At 36.4% G+C, this 16,619-nt stretch overlaps 1 protein-coding gene across 3 annotated transcripts in view; it reads left to right on the top strand.

Annotated features, from left to right (window-relative positions):
• SCAMP1 (secretory carrier membrane protein 1) overlaps nt 1-16,619 on the top strand; it is a 120,960-nt gene that overhangs the window by 31,085 nt on the left and 73,256 nt on the right. For 2 of the 3 annotated variants that reach the window (XM_072794028.1, XM_072794045.1), the window contains exon 2: nt 1,518-1,595. The exons of the other annotated variant lie outside the window; for it this stretch is intronic. In XM_072794028.1, the coding sequence (XP_072650129.1) occupies nt 1,518-1,595 (78 nt within the window). The remainder of the gene's footprint in view (nt 1-1,517; nt 1,596-16,619) is intronic. 3 annotated transcript variants of the gene reach the window in all.

The following is a 16,619-nucleotide window of genomic DNA, read 5'->3' as shown; positions in this document are numbered from 1 at the left end:
TTTTTTTTTTTTTTAAAGATTTTTATTTATATATTTGAGAGAGAGAGCTCTCGCTGAACAGGGAGCTTGATGCAGGGCTCAATCATAGGACCCTGGAATCATGACCTGAGCCAAAGGGCGATGCTTAATGGACTGAGCCACCCAGGTGCCCTTGCTCCTCTCATTTTTGAATAAATTTGGGAAGAGAACCCTGGGAAATAGAGAGGTTTCATTCCCTTCTCTCCTTTTCATTGTTGAGCAAACCTAAAATTTTTATTTTTTGTCTGTGCTATGCTTTTAATTTAACCTTATCTTTTGCTTTTTGTCAAGTTCAAGGCTCTTATGTAATAGCTTGTTTGACCTGGTAGAGAGTGAAGATCTGGCAAGGGAAAGGTCCATGTGAGAGAGTTGAATCTGGAAAGGTAGGCAGGGACTAAACTAGATGGTCAGAGTATTTTATCTCACTTTGAGGAATTTGTATTTTGTTTTGGTGGAGAGCCTCTAAAAAATCTGAAATGGATGAGGAATAGAGCGAGAGGTATTGGAGAAGGGAAATGAGAAGGTTGTCTTTTCATTTTTGAGAAGTAACTTTGATTAATGTGTCGAAGATGAATTAGAGAAGGTACAATGTAGATGAGAGAGCATTGCTTTTCCAACCAGCAGCAGCATCACCTGGGAAGTTTTTAGAAATACAGAGTCTGTTGCCCCATCCTAGAACCCTGGGGGTGGGTGCAGTAATCTGTGTTTTGATTCTAATGCATACCAAAGTTTGGGACTAGGAATATAAAAGTTGACAAGGCTATATTACAGTTTGCAGTGCTTTTTTATGTTAATTATGTAGTTGGTTTTTGTTGAGATGTTTATTATGTTTGTGTCTTACATTCATTCACAAGAGAAGTAGATGAACTCTCTGGGATTTTGGGACTTATTTATTTCAAAGCCTAACATGAAGAGATTTGAAAAACTGGGCTACGGTGGTAATGTACTTGGAAAAGCGGAAACAGTTCAGGACTAAGTAAATAGTCAAATGAAACTATTGGAGTAGCATACAAGTAAGTGGTGCTTAATCTTGGGTGCTCTAGATGTTGTCTGTACATGACATTGATTTGTAATGTGGTACTTGTATCTGCAGTAGAGAAACTGATGGAGGATATTGTAAAAAAAAGAGAGAGAGAGAGAAAGAGAGAGAGAGAGTGAGAGAGAAACAGCAACTTATTGTGGAACCAAAGGAAAGAATGGGTGGGTTTGCCCAAGATTTGCTAAGGTGCTCTTGCGCAGTAGGTTCTACATAGCTGTTTTCATTTTTTAAATAATAGCAGCTGATTTGCATCTAACCTAGTTTTTTCGTTGAGGATGTGAGGGCTGTGGGTATAAATGTCAACTTTGTTGGAATGGGACTGAGTAAATCTGTTAATCTTTATTTTTCTCTGTTAGCTTCACTGGGTGACTAACAGTGCAGATAGAGCAGATGCTTTGTAAATATAAAAACTGTTCTTTAAAGGATAAGTAATCTTTTTTTCCTCTGAATTTTATTCCAGGACCCATCAGTTACACAAGTGACAAGAAATGTTCCACCAGGACTTGATGAATATAATCCATTCTCGGATTCTAGAACAGTAAGATTTTCTTAATTAGACTACTTTTAAATGTTAAAATTGAAATTAAATAGGAATTATATTTCAGTTATTTCTTTTTTATTTTTTTTACTATTTATTTATTTATTTATTTAGGAGTTCAGTTTGCCAACATATAGTGTAACACCCAGTGCTCATCCCGCCAAGTGCCCCCCTCAGTTCTTGTCCCCCAGCCAATCCAACCCTCTGCCCACCTCCCTTTCCACTACCCCTTGTTCGTTTCCCAGAGTTAGGTGTCTCTCATGTTTTGTCATCCGCACTGATATTTTCACTGATTTTATCTCCTTTCCCCTTTATTACCTTTCACTATTTTTTATATTCCCCAAATGAATGAGACCATATAATGTTTATCCTTCTCTGATTGACTTATTTCACTCAGCATAATATCCTCCAGTTCCATCAACATCGAAGCAAATGGTGGGTATTTATCATTTCTAAAGGCTGAGTAATATTCCATCGTATACATAGACCACATCTTCTTTACCATTCATCTTTCAGTGGACACCGAGGCTCTTCCACAGTTTGGCTATTGTGGACATTGCTGCTATGAACATCGGGGTGCAGGTGTCCTGGCGTTTCACTGCATCTGTATTTTTGGGGTAAATCCCCAGCAGTGCAATTGCTGGGTCAAAGGACAGTTCAATTTTTAACTCTTTGAGTAACCTCCACACAGTTTTCCAGGGTGGCTGCACCAGTTCACATTTCCACCAACAGTGCAAGAGGGTTCCCCTTTCTCCACATCCTCTTCAACAGTTGTGGTTTCCTGTCTTGTTAATTTTCACCCTTCTCACTGGTGTGAGGTGGGATCTCATTGTGGTTTTGATTTGTATTTCCCTGATGGCCAGTGATGCGGAGCATTTTCTCATGTGCTTGTTGGCCATGTCTGTGTCTTCCTCTGTGAGATTTCTGTTCATGTCTTCTGCCCATTTCATGATTGGATTGTTTGTTTCTTTGCTGTTGAGTTTCATAAGTTCTTTATAGATCTTGGATACTAGCCCTTTGTCTGATAGGTCATTTGCAAGTATCTTCTCCCATTCTGTAGGTTGTCTTTTAGGTTTGTTGACTGTTTCTTTTGCTGTGCAGAAGCTTTTGATCTTGATGAAGTCCCAGTAATTCATTTTTGCTTTTGTTTCCCTTGCCTTCCTGGATGTATCTTGCAAGAAGTTGCTGTGGCCAAAGTTAAACAGGGTGTTGCCTGTATTCTTCTCTAGGATTTTGATGGATTCTTGTCTCACATTTAGATTTTTTTTTTTATAAAGATTTTATTTATTCATTCATGAGAGACACACAGAGAGAGAGAGAGAGAGAGAGAGAGAGAGGCAGAGACACAGGCAGAGGGAGAAGCAGGCTCCATGCACCGGGAGCCCGATGTGGATTCGATCTGGGGTCTCCAGGATCACGCCCTGGGCCAAAGACAGGCGCCAAACCACTGCGCCACCCAAGGATTCCTTAGATCTTTAATCCATTTTGAGTTTATCTTTGTGTGTGGTGTAAGAGAATGGTCTAGTTTCATTCTTCTGCATGTGACGGTCCAATTTTCCCAGCACCATTTATTGAAGAGACTGACCTTTTTCCAGTGGATAGTCTTTCCTGCTTTGTCAAATATTAGTTGACCATAGAGTTGAGGGTCCATTTCCGGGTTCTCTATTCTGTTCCATTGATCTATGTGTCTGTTTTTGTGCCAGTACCACATTGTCTTGATGACCACGGCTTTGTAGTACAACCTGAAATCTGGAATTGTGATGCCCCCAGCTATGGTTTTCTTTATTAATACTCCCCTGGCTATTCGGGGTCTTTTCTGGTTCCACACAAATCTTAAGATGATTTGTTCCAACTCTCTGAAGAAAGTTCATGCTATTTTGACAGGGATTGCATTAAATGTGTAAGTTGCCCTGGGTAGCATTGACATTTTCACAATATTAATTCTTCCACTTCATGAGCATGGAATATTTTTCCATCTCTTTGTGTCTTCCTCTATTTCTTCCAGAAGTGTTCTGTAGTTTTTAGGGTATAGATCTTTTATCTCTTTGGTTAGGTTTATTCCTAGGTATCTTATGCTCTTGGGTGCAATTGTAAATGGGATTGACTCCTTAATTTATCTTCCTTCAGTCTCATTGTTAGTGTATACAAATGCCATTGACTTCTGGGCATTGATTTTGTATCCTGCCACACTGCCAAATGGCTGTCTGAGTTCTAGCCATCCTGGGGTGGAATCTTTTGGGTTTTCTAGGTACAGTATCATGTCATCAGTGAAGAGGGGGAGTTTGACTTCTTTGCCAATTGGAATGCCTTTTATTTCTTTTTGTTGTGTGATTGCTGAGGCTAGGACTTCTAGTATTATGTTGAATAGCAGTGGTGAGAGTGGACATCCCTGTTGTGTTCCTGATCTTAGGGGAGAGGCTCTCAGTGTTTCCCCATTGAGAATGATATTGGCTGTGGGCTTTTCGTAGCTGGCTTTTAAGATGCTGAGGAATGTTCCCTCTATCCCTACGCTCTGAAGAGTTTTGATCAGGAATGGATGCTGTATTTTGTCAAATGCTTTCTCTGCATCTATTGAGAGGATCATATGGTTCTTGTTTTTTCTCTTGTTGGTATGATCAATCACATTGATTGCTTTACGAGTGTTGAACCAGCTTTGCATCCCGGGGATAAATCCCACTTGGTCATGGTGAATAATCTTCTTAATGTACTGTATCCTATTGGCTAGTATCTTGTTGAGAATTTTTGCATCTGTGTCCATCAGGGATATTGGTCTATCATTCTCCTTTTTTGGTGGGGTCTTTGGTTTTGGAATTAAGGTGTTGCTGGCCTCATAGAACGAGTTTGGAAGTATTCCATCTCTTTCTATCTTTCCGAACGGCTTTAGTAGAATAGGTATGTTTTCTTCTTTAAACGTTTGATAGACTTCCCCAGGGAAGCCATCTGGCCCTGGACTTTTGTGTCTTGGGAGATTTTTGATGATTGCTTCAGTGTCCTCCCTGGTTATCGTCCTGTTCAAGTTTTCTATTTCTTCCTGTTCCAGTTTTGGTAGTTTGTGGTTTTCCAGAAATGCGTCCATTTCTTCTAGATTGCCTGATTTATTGGCATATAGCTGCTCATAATAAGTTTTTGAAATCGTTTGTATTTCCTTGGTATTGGTGTGATCTCTTTTTCATTCATGATTTTATTAATTTGAGTCTTTTCTCTCTTCTTTTTAATAAAGCTGGCTAATGGTTTATCTATCTTATCCTTTCAAAGAACCAACTCCTGGTTTTGTTGATCTGTTCCACAGTTCTTCTGGTCTCTATTTCATTGAGTTCTGCTCGAATATTTATTAACTCTCTTCTTCTGCTGGGTGTAGGTTTTATTTGCTGTTCTTTGTCCAGCTCCTTTAGATGCAAGGTTCGGTTTTGTATTTGAGTTCTTTCCAGTTTTTTGATGGATGCTTGTATTGCGATGTATTTCCCCCTCAGGACTGCTTTTGCTGTATCCCAAAGATTTTTGAACGGTTGTATCTTCGTTCTCATTAGTTTCCATGAATCTTTTTAATTCTTCTCTAATTTCTGATTTCTTTTTCATTTTTTCTTTTTCTGTATTTTTTTCTGATTTCTTTTTTTTTCTGATTTCTTTTTTAGTTGATTCATTAAACTTGTTTAAAATAAGCTGTTAGTGTTTTATTTATAATTTGGAAAGTTAAATTTTTTTAAACAGAAAGGGATATCAGTAATAATTGCATATTACCATAATGGTCCTAGTGAAATACTACAGATTTTCTTTTATGTTCTACCTTGCTACTAATTCCTCTAATAAGTATGTCTTAGTACAGTTCTTTGAACAGGAGATGGAAGTGCTTTTCGGTATAAGTGTTGTGTTCATGGTAGTGGAGGGGTGATGGTTTTTTACAAAACAAAACATTCTACTCTCTGGAATTTTGCTTGGCTTAGGGAATATATTCTCCTCAAAATTTAGTCTTTTTTTTTCATAGATTTTTTAAAAAAATTAAATTCAATTTGCCAACATACAGTACATCATTAGTTTCAGATATAGTTTTCAATAATTCATCAGTTGTGTGTAATACCCGGTGCTCATCACATCACGTGCCCTCCTTAAAGTGCATTACCCATTTATCCCATCCTCCCAACCACGTCTCCTCAAAATTTAGTCTTGATTTATGTAGATGTATGAAGAAAAAATAAAGCCATAAGAAACAGGGATTATCTACCCTGGATGCATATTAGAAGCACCTGCAGAACTTTATTACATATTTCATTAGGGCCCTGCTCTTTTACAATTAGGGCATTTACGGTTTTTGTTGTAGTTCTCTTGGTGATTTTATTCTGAACCAATTTTGAGAACTATTGAGGTAGGTTCTGTTGAGAATTCTTCCCCCAAATTTCTCTGGCAAATAATTTTTTTTCCTGTGTTTTGAGTCTTACAGTGTAATTTAGAGTAATTCTTATACTCAAGAGGTGTCTTAGTTAAATTAAACACTGTTGGTTTTTGGAATATAAGTCATTCTGGTGAAGATATTGAAGTTCTTCAGTTGTATGCTTGGATTTACAGATCAGTGTAATGATCATTACTCAATCATCTCTTCCTGGTGTGTTTTTTCTATAAACTCGAAAAATAATTCTCAAAGATATTGTAGGTTTTAGCTTAGAAATTTATTCAAGATGTTTTATATTAACATTTTGGGGTTAGGAAGAACTGTGTACAAAATAAAAGCATTAAAACAAGAATTAACTTTTACACTTCACTTTTTTCAAAGCCCTTATTGAACAGACTTTGCTTACATGTAGCAACTATAAACCAGCCTGGGATTATTACTGAGGTGTTCATTGAACAAGTAAATTTCAGATTGAACCGTTGAAGATGGCCATAAGTTGATAGTTTTATTTTGACATGTAAAATGGCAATTTCATATGATTCAGTCTTACAATAAATTAGTGCTAGGAATGTATGTATAAGAGTGCATTTGTTGTTGAAAGGGAGAAGAAGAAGAGCTGGTATATTTTATTCTGCTACATGTAGTTCTTTTAATATGATTTCAGGTAGGGATAGAGATGGGAACAAGTCTCCTTAATATTTGCTGGTGAGGAATGAAGAGATGTTTTCATATAACTTTTTGAAGATTTTACTAGCAAGAACTATGGTAAACCTTTTAAAAGTAGTTTTAGATGATTCTTATCAGTAGTATTAGACTCTTTACCAAGTTGTCTACTTTGTGTCATGTGCTTTACCTGTCATTACTGAATTCTTACAAAATTCAGAATGGATTTATAAAAATTTGTTTTCTTTTTTTAAAAAGATTTTATTTATTTATTCATGAGAGACAGAGAGGCAGAGACACAGGCAGAGGGAGATGCAGGCTCCATGCAGGGAGCCTGATGTGGGACTGGATCCCTGGACTCCAGGATCATGCCCTGGGCTGAAGGTGGTGCTAAACCACTGAGACACCCAGGGATCCCCCAAATTTCTGTTTTGTTAATAAAGGATCTGAGACACAGGTTTTCCAGGGAGTATGTGACAGAATTGTTTTAACTAACTCATCTGTTATCTGTAAAGCTTTTGCCTTTTCCATTTTGCTAGTTCTTCTTTAGAGATAGGTGCTTAAGAATAGAAGGTACAGTCCTGGTATATGAAAAATTTCTCACCTAATTGGAAGTTAAAACAGTTATATAAAGAAGATAGATCCAGGAAAAATAAAACGTAAAAGTGTAAATTATAGTTTGAAACAGAATTTTTGCAGTCAAGAAAAGATTTTCTGAAAGAGAATAGTCTTATTTAGGTATGTAGGCAATATGGACAAGGCAATTTAAAATGAAACACTTAGGGGGGCCTGGATGGTTCAGTCAGTCAGGCATCTGTCTTCAGCTCAGGTCATGATCATGGGGTCCTGGGATCGAACTCCACATTGGGTTCCCTGCTCAACAGGGAACCTACTTTTCCTTCTCCCTCTGATGCTCCCACTGCTTGTGCTCTCTCAGTCTGTCAAATAAATAAATAAAATCTTAAAAAAAACCCCAAAACATTTAGATTTGATAGAGTGTCAGAACCAGGGAAAATGCAAATTATTGTAACGTGCATTTTCCACTGTACTTTTTTTACGTAATCGAAATCATAGTTGAAATAATCCAAAAAATAAAAATTCCTTTGTTTTCTCTATGGTATCAGAAACTTTTTTTTTTTTTTTAAATAGTTGTGACTGTTTTCCAAAACAGATTAGGTGCATTTGGATAATTGATTTAAGTGATATGTTAGAACTCATCCAAGTAGTGTTTTAGTTGATTGGTGGTACTCATACTCATACTTATTTTAGAAATACATTAGTGAAAAAAAAAAGAAGAAAAAGAAATACATTAATGAAAACGAAGCTTCTGAATTGTTGTATAAGGGTATGATGAAATATTTAAGGTCAAGTGAGAAGATCCATCAGCAGAATGAGTGTATAAACTGAGATTTAGAAAAAGTTACTGTTTTTTGTTTCCTACTTAGGTTTCCTTTTATATTTAGTTTTATGTTTGAAAGAAAACTAAGGTATTTAAAAATTGAAGGCAGCAATGAAATATTTTAGTAATAATTTACATATTCACTTTATATTACAAATATAGAGAAAGGAGTTGTCCCAAGACACGTTATAATATAGACTAGGCCAGTGTGTTGACAGTGTAATGAAAGGCTGTTGAGCACTTGAAATGTGGTTAGTCTGAAATGAAAATGCTATAAAAATGGAAGGTAGTCTTGACTTCCAAAATAATTTTTTGTGTGAACTCAAAATTCATTTTCCTACCAAAAATTGTTAGGCTTGGTGGGTAGGTTCCCTGGCCTACTTTCTAAAATTTAATGAATAAGATACTAGAAAAATTGACTTATCCTCGAGAACTGGTATGCATTGACCAGTTCTCTAATTATTTGCCACATCCTGACACTTTTTTTTTTTTTTTCTGACACTTTTATCTCCAGGAAATGTGACCTGTCTGTCCTTTTCCTTCCTACTAAACTCTCCTAATTTAAGTACTCAGGTGAAATAGTACTTACCTATCTCCAGTTTCTCTCCTCTCCGTTTAAATTCCACATTCATTCGTTATAGTCATTCCCTTGCCTTCCCTTCTCTCCCTTACTTTGACATAATCTCTAGGCTATAACCCAAGTGCTGGTTATACACAATTTTGTTTACTTCTACTCTCTGCCCCTGCCCCAGCAGCTAAATATGGCTGGAGAAAGCATGCCAGGCCATCTCACTTTCAGTTACTGGCTGGCTCAGTAGAATACTAGAATATTGAATATTCTAGTCATATAATTGTCCACTTTCTTCTTCCTCTCTCCTCTTCTGTAAAGTCTCTTCCCCTGTGCTCACTCTCAGATGATGACCTTGCTTGTTTCACTGAGAAAATGGAAGCAGTCAGTAGAGAATGTTCACAGACTCCCATCACTGTATCCACCTATCACTGTTTATACCCATAGTCTCTGCTATCCTGTCATTTGTAGATGAGCTACCTTTCTGTGCTTCTGTCTAATGTCATTTCCTCTATTTCTGCACTATATTCTTTGCACTCTCACCTTAGAACTTTGCTTAATTGCCACCTCCTACATCATTAGTTTTTTCCTTCTACTGGATCTTTCATATCTTCATAAAAATATGTGTTTTCTCCCATCTTAGACAAAAAATCTCAAAAATTTATTTACTTTAACAGCTTTATTGAGATAAAATTAATATGTCCATTTAAGGTGTATAATCCACTGTTTTCTGGTGTAGTCAACCATTATCAGATTCTAATTTTAGAATATTTTTGTTTCACCCCTAAAAAGTCAGACCTTTCAGCAGTCGCTTCACATATCATACCTTCCCTTTCTAGCTGTAGGCAACTACTAATTTACTTTCTGGTTCTCTAGATTGGTCTTTCTGGACATTTCATATAAATAGAATTATGGAATATGTGGTCTTCTGTGACTAATTTCTTTCACTGTGCATAGTATTTTCAAGGTTCGACTGTGGGACTCAATCCCAGGACTCCAGGATCACGCCCTGGGCCGAAGGCAGGTGCTAAACCGCTGAGCCAGGCGGGCTGCCCAGGATTTTGTTTTTAACACTCCACCAAAATGTACTTGTCAGGGTAGCCATTGACTTCTACATTGCTAATTCAGTGGTAAATTTTTAGTCTTAATCTTAATCAGCAGCACTGATAGTTGATCATTATCTCATTCTTAGAATATTTTCTTCATTTGGCTCTTAGAGCAAAGAAGTTTTTCCTTCTCAGTCTCCTTTGTTGGTTTGTCTCTTCACCCTGCATCTTTACCCACAGTATTGAAGGGCACCTGGAATTAGGCTTTGCTTCTCCACTCCATCTGTGCTCACTTAATGGTGATTTCATCCAGTTTTATAGTTTTAACTACTATCTATCTATAGCTTTATTTATTTATTTATTTTATTTTTATGATAGTCACAGAGAGAGAGAGAGAGAGAGAGAGGCAGAGACATAGGCATAGGGAGAAGCAGGCTCCATGCACCGGGAGCCCGACGTGGGATTCGATCCCGGGTCTCCAGGATCACGCCCTGGGCCAAAGGCAGGCACCAAACCTCTGTGCCACCCAGGGATCCCCCTATCTATAGCTTTAAATACATGTGGGTGACTCCCAGATTTACATCTGCAGCACAGACCTCTCTAATGAACACCAGGTTTGTATTTTCAACTGCCTACTAGACATATCTGAGTGTCTTAGAAATTGCAAATTCAGCAAAATGAAAACTGAACTGAATCCCTTGCTTATCAACCTACACATTTTCAGTCTTTCTCTTCTCTGTCTTACTAGTTGCTTAGGTCAAAACCTTGGTAGAATTTTGCTATTTTCATTTCTTTGTATATTACATCATCCTTTCAGGAAATCCTGTTGGCTCTCCCTTAAAAATACATCAAAATCTGATTCTTTTTCTCCATAGCCACCACTTGGCTTGAGATGTGATCATCCCTTGCCTGGATTACTGCAGTGGTGGTTTCCTAGCTAATCTCTCTCCTTCCACCTTTGCCTCATTTTGGTGCTTTTCAACTCAGTATCATGAGATCCCTTAAAGTTGACTATTTCAGTCTCCTGTTAACTCTTCAGTAGCTTTTATTTTTTATTTTTTTAAAAATATTTTATTTATTTATTCATGAGAGACACACAGAGAGAGGGGCAGAGACACAGGCAGAGAGAGAAGCAGGCTCCATGCAGAGAGCCAGATGTGGGACTCGATTCCTGGACTCCAGGATCACACCCTGGGCCGAAGGCAGGCACTAAACCGCTGAGCCACCCGGGCTGCCCTCTTTAGTAGCTTTTAATTTTCTTCCTAGTAAAATCAAGACTCCTTAAAAGAATCTGGTTCCTAACACCTTTCTGTTCTTTATCTCTTTACACTCTTTCCCTCATGTATTCCTATATCCAGCACACTGGTATTGGTTAAATACGTCAGGCATTCTTCTCACTTTGCACTGGCTTATTCATTCCTTCTAAGATGGTCCTCCCCCAGACACCTGCAAGATTGACTTCTTCACTTGCATAAAGTATTTATTTACTCAAATAGTGACTTCCCTGACCACCTTTATAAAATTAAATCCACTCAACCTTTATTCACGATACCTTTACCTGTTTTTTGTTATTGTTGTTCCATCAAATGTATTGCTTTTTGAGATACTCTAAAATGTATTTATTATGTATATTGTTTATCTTCCATTGCTAGAATGTAAACTCCAAGAGAATAGGATGTCTACTTGTTTTGTTCATTAACGTATCTCAAATGTCTATTAACTGTTGGACATTGTAGTTGATCAATAAATGTTTGATTCATGTATGTATGAATATGTATGGTCATGCCTCTTCCATTCATTTATCTTTATTATTTATTTATTTATTTATTTATTTATTTATTTATTTATTTATTTATTTTGCATTTGCCTTTCTTTACTTGGAAACTCCCATTCATGTATATTTCTTCTTTCATCCTATTGGGCACCTCTTCCCCCCAAGTATTCCAATCTTTAAAAGCCTTGTTTTAACATGGTTATCTATTCTGATAAAATTATTGCTATTTGTCTTGATTCTGACATTAATATGTGTAATTTCCACCACCCTTCATATTTTATTTTATTTTATTATTTTTTTAAACTTTTATTTTATTAATGATAGTCATACAGAGAGAGAGAGAGAGAGAGGCAGAGACATAGGCAGAGGGAGAAGCAGGCTCCATGCACCGGGAGCCTGATATGGGATTCGATCCTGGGTCTCCAGGATCACGCCCTGGGCCAAAGGCAGGCGCCAAACCGCTGCGCCACCCAGGGATCCCTCCACCACCCTTCATAACAAGAGGATCTATATGTTAAGCATAGCCACAGTCAGTTCCTGTCTGCTCAGAGACTGAAAAAGTCAATGAAAGTTGCAAAAGTTTTAGGTTTCTTTTGGCAGTCTCTTGAACTTTGTTGCCTTAGAGAGGTGTTCTCAAATTTCAAGGTTTCTAAAAGTCCATCTGGATAGCTTCTTTTAAAATGTAAACCTTTTCTCCTCATCCCCTTGAGTTTTTGAATCTGTGTGTTCATAGTGGGGACCAGAGTCTGCGTTTTTAAAAGATTTATTTATTATTTATTGCTTGAGAGAGAGAGTGTGAGCAAGCAAGCTGGGGGATGGGGGAAGGGGCAGGAGAGGGAGAGAGAAAATCTCAAGCGGACTCCATTCTGAGCATGGATCCCTGGCGCGGGACCCTGAGATCATGATCTGAGCTGAAATCAGGAGTCAAATGCTTAATCAACAAACCCAGGCGCCCCAGATTTTGCATATTCAAAAAGTATCAGGGGTTTATAGATGCAGGGTATCTATAAACACATTAAGAACCATTGCTTTAGACCCTGAGTAAACTTACACTTTATTGGTTCACTGATGGAAGAGAACAGGAAAAAACAAGGAGAAATTTTCTTGAATAGGTGTGTTTAGAATATAGAAGAAAATCAGGAAGGAGAACATATATTTGCGCATCAGAAAGATAACTCATGGACCAGAGCCTTGAAGAGATCTTCTGCATTATTTATTTAATAGTGAAACATCTTTAGAATTTTCAGTGCAGAGAGCTCATTAGGTGATAGAAAAATCTCTATATTACTGTGTTACCTTGATTGTTATAATGTTCTTAATTATATTGAGCCAGAGTGTATTTTGAAATGAAAAATGTTTTTCATTTGTCATTTTTGACAAATTTGTCATTTTTTCATTTGTTGTCTCTACATTTCAAACATTTTTTCATGTGTCTGTTGTCCATTTGTATGTCGTCTTTGGAGAAATGTCTGTTTGCATCTTCTGCCCATTTCTTGACTGTTTTTTTGTTTGTTTTTTGGTGTTGAGTTTGGTGAGTTCTTTATATAGATTTTGGATTCTAGCTCTTTATCTGATAAGACATTTGCAAATATCTTCTATTCTGTAGCTTTTTAGTTTTGTTGACTGTTTCCTTTGTTGTACAAAACATTTTTATATTGATGGAATCCCAGTTAAAATGCCAAGTTTTAAAAATTGAGGTTTTTAAAGTTTTAATTCCAGGATAGTTAATATAGAGTGTTATGTTAGTTTCAGATGTGCAATATTCAGCAGTTCCACACGTTGTTTGGCTCATCGTGATAAGTGTACTCTTTTACCCCATCACCTATTGTATTTTTTTTTAAATTTTATTTATTTATTCATGAGAGACAGAGAGAGAGAGAGAGAGAGAGGCAGAGACACAGGCAGAGGGAGAAGTAGGCTCCGTGCAGGGAGCCTGACGTGGGACTGGATCCTGGGTCTCTAGGACCACACCCTGGGCTGAACTGGATCCTGGGTCTCTAGGACCACACCCTGGGCTGAAAGCTGCGCTAAACCGCTGAGCCACCCAGGCTGCCCTATTTTATTGTTTTTGATTCTTCCGTGTATGGCTTTCTTATTCCAGTGCTTCATCATGAATGTAAAGGAATGCAACTGATTTATTTGTGTTGATTTTGTATCCTGCCACTTTATAGAAATCATTGATTCTAACAGTTTTTGACAGACTTTTAGGATTTTATGTATGTAAGATCAATAAAAAATGATAATTATATTTCCTTTCCAATTTTTAAAAATATTTATTTATTCATGAGAGACACAGAGAGAGAGAGGCAGAGACACAGGCAGAGGGAGAAGAGAGAGAGAGAGAGAGGCAGAGACACAGGCAGAGGGAGAAGCAGGCTCCATGCAGGAAGCACAATGTGGGACTCCATCTGAGGACCCGGGATCAGGCCCGGGCTGAAGGTGGCGCTAAACTGCTGAGCCACCTAGGGATCCCCTCTTCCTTTCCAATATTGATGCCTTTGCAGGAATGGAAGTCTTGAGTGGATAGTTTCATTAGTTTTCTTTTTACTGCATGTGCAAAGGTGAAAAGTTGAAGTAGAATTAGAAGCCATCATCAATATAGGTCTTTAAAGATTGTGGCCAGAGCTTTACTTGTTTTGAGGTGGCTAAAATACTGAATCCCAGAACAGGACGGTGATCTAGCTAACATGTACAGATTTGAAGAAATTATTAGCATAATAGCTATTAGATTAATATAACTGCTCTCAGATATTTGTGTCTCTCCAATCTTTCTCATTGCTATTCTACATCTCACATATATCAAGTTATTAGCTCTAATCGAGTCTTCATCTTTATCTTATGAATTGTCTTTGATGCTTCATTTGTTATTTAAAGCAGTAAAGAATTTAAAATAAGTTTTCACCTTGGGTGAATTTTTGGATAATTTCTTATGTGATTTTTCTGCCACACTAACTTTGCTAGTCGTTTTATATGGTCATTGTTCTGTTGTCTCTACATATTAAACCAAGAGAGTGAGACTTAAGGGCCATTATTTTTTTTAAACTGGCTATTTGTGATATTTTTAAAAAACTGGCTATTTGTGAGTCATAGAATATAAATACTTCTATGGCTGTTGCACATAATACTAAATTAAGCTCTAAGATTATTATATAAACTCATTTATACACTCATTATCAATGTATAAGAATACTCACTTTACCACATCTTTTCCAAAACATGATAATTGTATGGTAGTAATGATCTAAAAAATAATTAGATGAAGCTTACATTTTTTTGATTACAAATGAGGGGTTAACATTTTTAATATGTTTATTTTTTGTATGTATTTTGTAAGCTGCTTGTTAAGGGCTTTTTAAAATGTAGTCTTTCTCAGTAACTTATATACATACAGATCTTACATAAAATGGATATTCATCCATTTTTAAAATTGATTTGTATGTAATGAAATGTTTTAACCAATTGACCATTACATGTGTTGCTTATTAGATCTTGCCTTTTAATCGTGGTTATGAAATATTCTATATCATTTAACTTCTAAATATTTACTAGATATATTGCCTTTTCATTATGATTTCTTCCCCCTCATCCCTTTAAAATATTTAGAATACCTTTGCTCCAACCCAAGATCAAAAAGTTTTCTATATTATATGTACTATGCTATGTTCTGTTTTAATAGTTTAACAAAAAAATATCCACTTGAGATTTATTGTGGTGTGGTACAGAAAACTGATTTTTCCCCAAAAACCATTTATTTAAATAATTGTTTTGGCACCATTTTGATAATCTTGGCTGTTCTCATTGCTTTTGAAATGCTGTCTTGGTTATATGCTTTAATTTTTATATATGCTGTCATTGTATTTATACTGGAATTCCAAATTTTGATATTTTGGACTTGATGTTTTTCAACCTCATCATTGTGAAATATGTCACTATTTTTTTCATTTGTTGATTACCAAGTGAGTTTGAACTATTAATATTTTTATTGACCATTCCTGTTTTCTTTCTTTGTATTGTCTGTCCAGATCTTATGCTCATTTTTCTATTAATAGTTAATAGTTCTGTGGATTTGTAGCAATTCTTTATGTATTTTGGGTAGCATTATATATGCATTATAACCAATTTTCTCTAGTCTGTGATTTGGCTTTTCACTTGTTAAGTTTGAATATACAGGTTCTCCCTACTTTGAAAAGTAGAGCATACCTATGAAACTATTCGTAAACCAAAATGGCATAAAGTGCTTTCTGAAATTTCATGTTACACTACTTTTACAAAAGACCTACATTAGTACCTGTTTTCACTAATCTAAAGAAATCTGATTTTCTTCAATTTTATGAAAAAAGCTGTTACTTTATAAGTGATATAAAGGGAACTTACAGAAAGCGGCGGATACTGTAGTTGAACTTGTCTATCTTGTTTGTGTGTTTTTCTAATCTTAATTTAACAGGTACTTAATGAGGATCTGCTGTGTTCCAAGCATTGTTTTAGGCACTTGAGATACATCATAGACAAAATACACAGAAATTTCTAGAGCTCACTTACATTCAAAAGCTCTTATGTACCCTAAGTTCATAAAAATATTCGCGTATATTTTTTCCTAAACGTGTAAGTTTTGCTTTTTCACTTTTAGATCATCCACCTGGAGTTTATTTTTGTGTGATATGAAATAGGAAATTTAGTTTAACTGTTATTTCGGGGTAGCCAGTTTTCCTGGCATCATTTATTGACTACTACGTTATTCCTCCACTGACTTAGAGTGTCTCCTCTGTTGGGTATCAAGTTTCTGCATTTGTGTGGGTTTATTTCTGTGTCCCTTCTCTTCATTGGTGGATTTCTGTATCTTTGCCATCTGTACCACCTTCTTAATTACTATCTCCTTATAATAAGCTTTGATATCATAGATCTGCCCTCCTCTTTCTCAAAATTTTTTGACCTATTTTTAGTCCTTGGCTTTTTCATATGAATTTAAGAATTAGTTGTATTCTCAGTTATTTCTTCTCTTGTGCCTGGCTTCCTTTTTAGGACTGCTACTTGCTGCGTCAGGATAGTATCCCGGTACATTGTTGGCAGTCTTCTGGTGTTGATAGTTCTGAACTTTGAGCTTCTCTTTGCAGCTGCTTGCTTGTGTGCTTTCTTTCTCTTTTCCTCCTCCTATGGCCATTTAAAAGAGTACTTTAAAAATAATTTTTTTAA

This window comes from Canis lupus, chromosome 2 (assembly GCF_048164855.1).
Source record: "Canis lupus baileyi chromosome 2, mCanLup2.hap1, whole genome shotgun sequence".
Lineage (NCBI taxonomy): Eukaryota > Metazoa > Chordata > Mammalia > Carnivora > Canidae > Canis > Canis lupus.
This window is presented reverse-complemented; position numbering and strand designations above follow the sequence as displayed.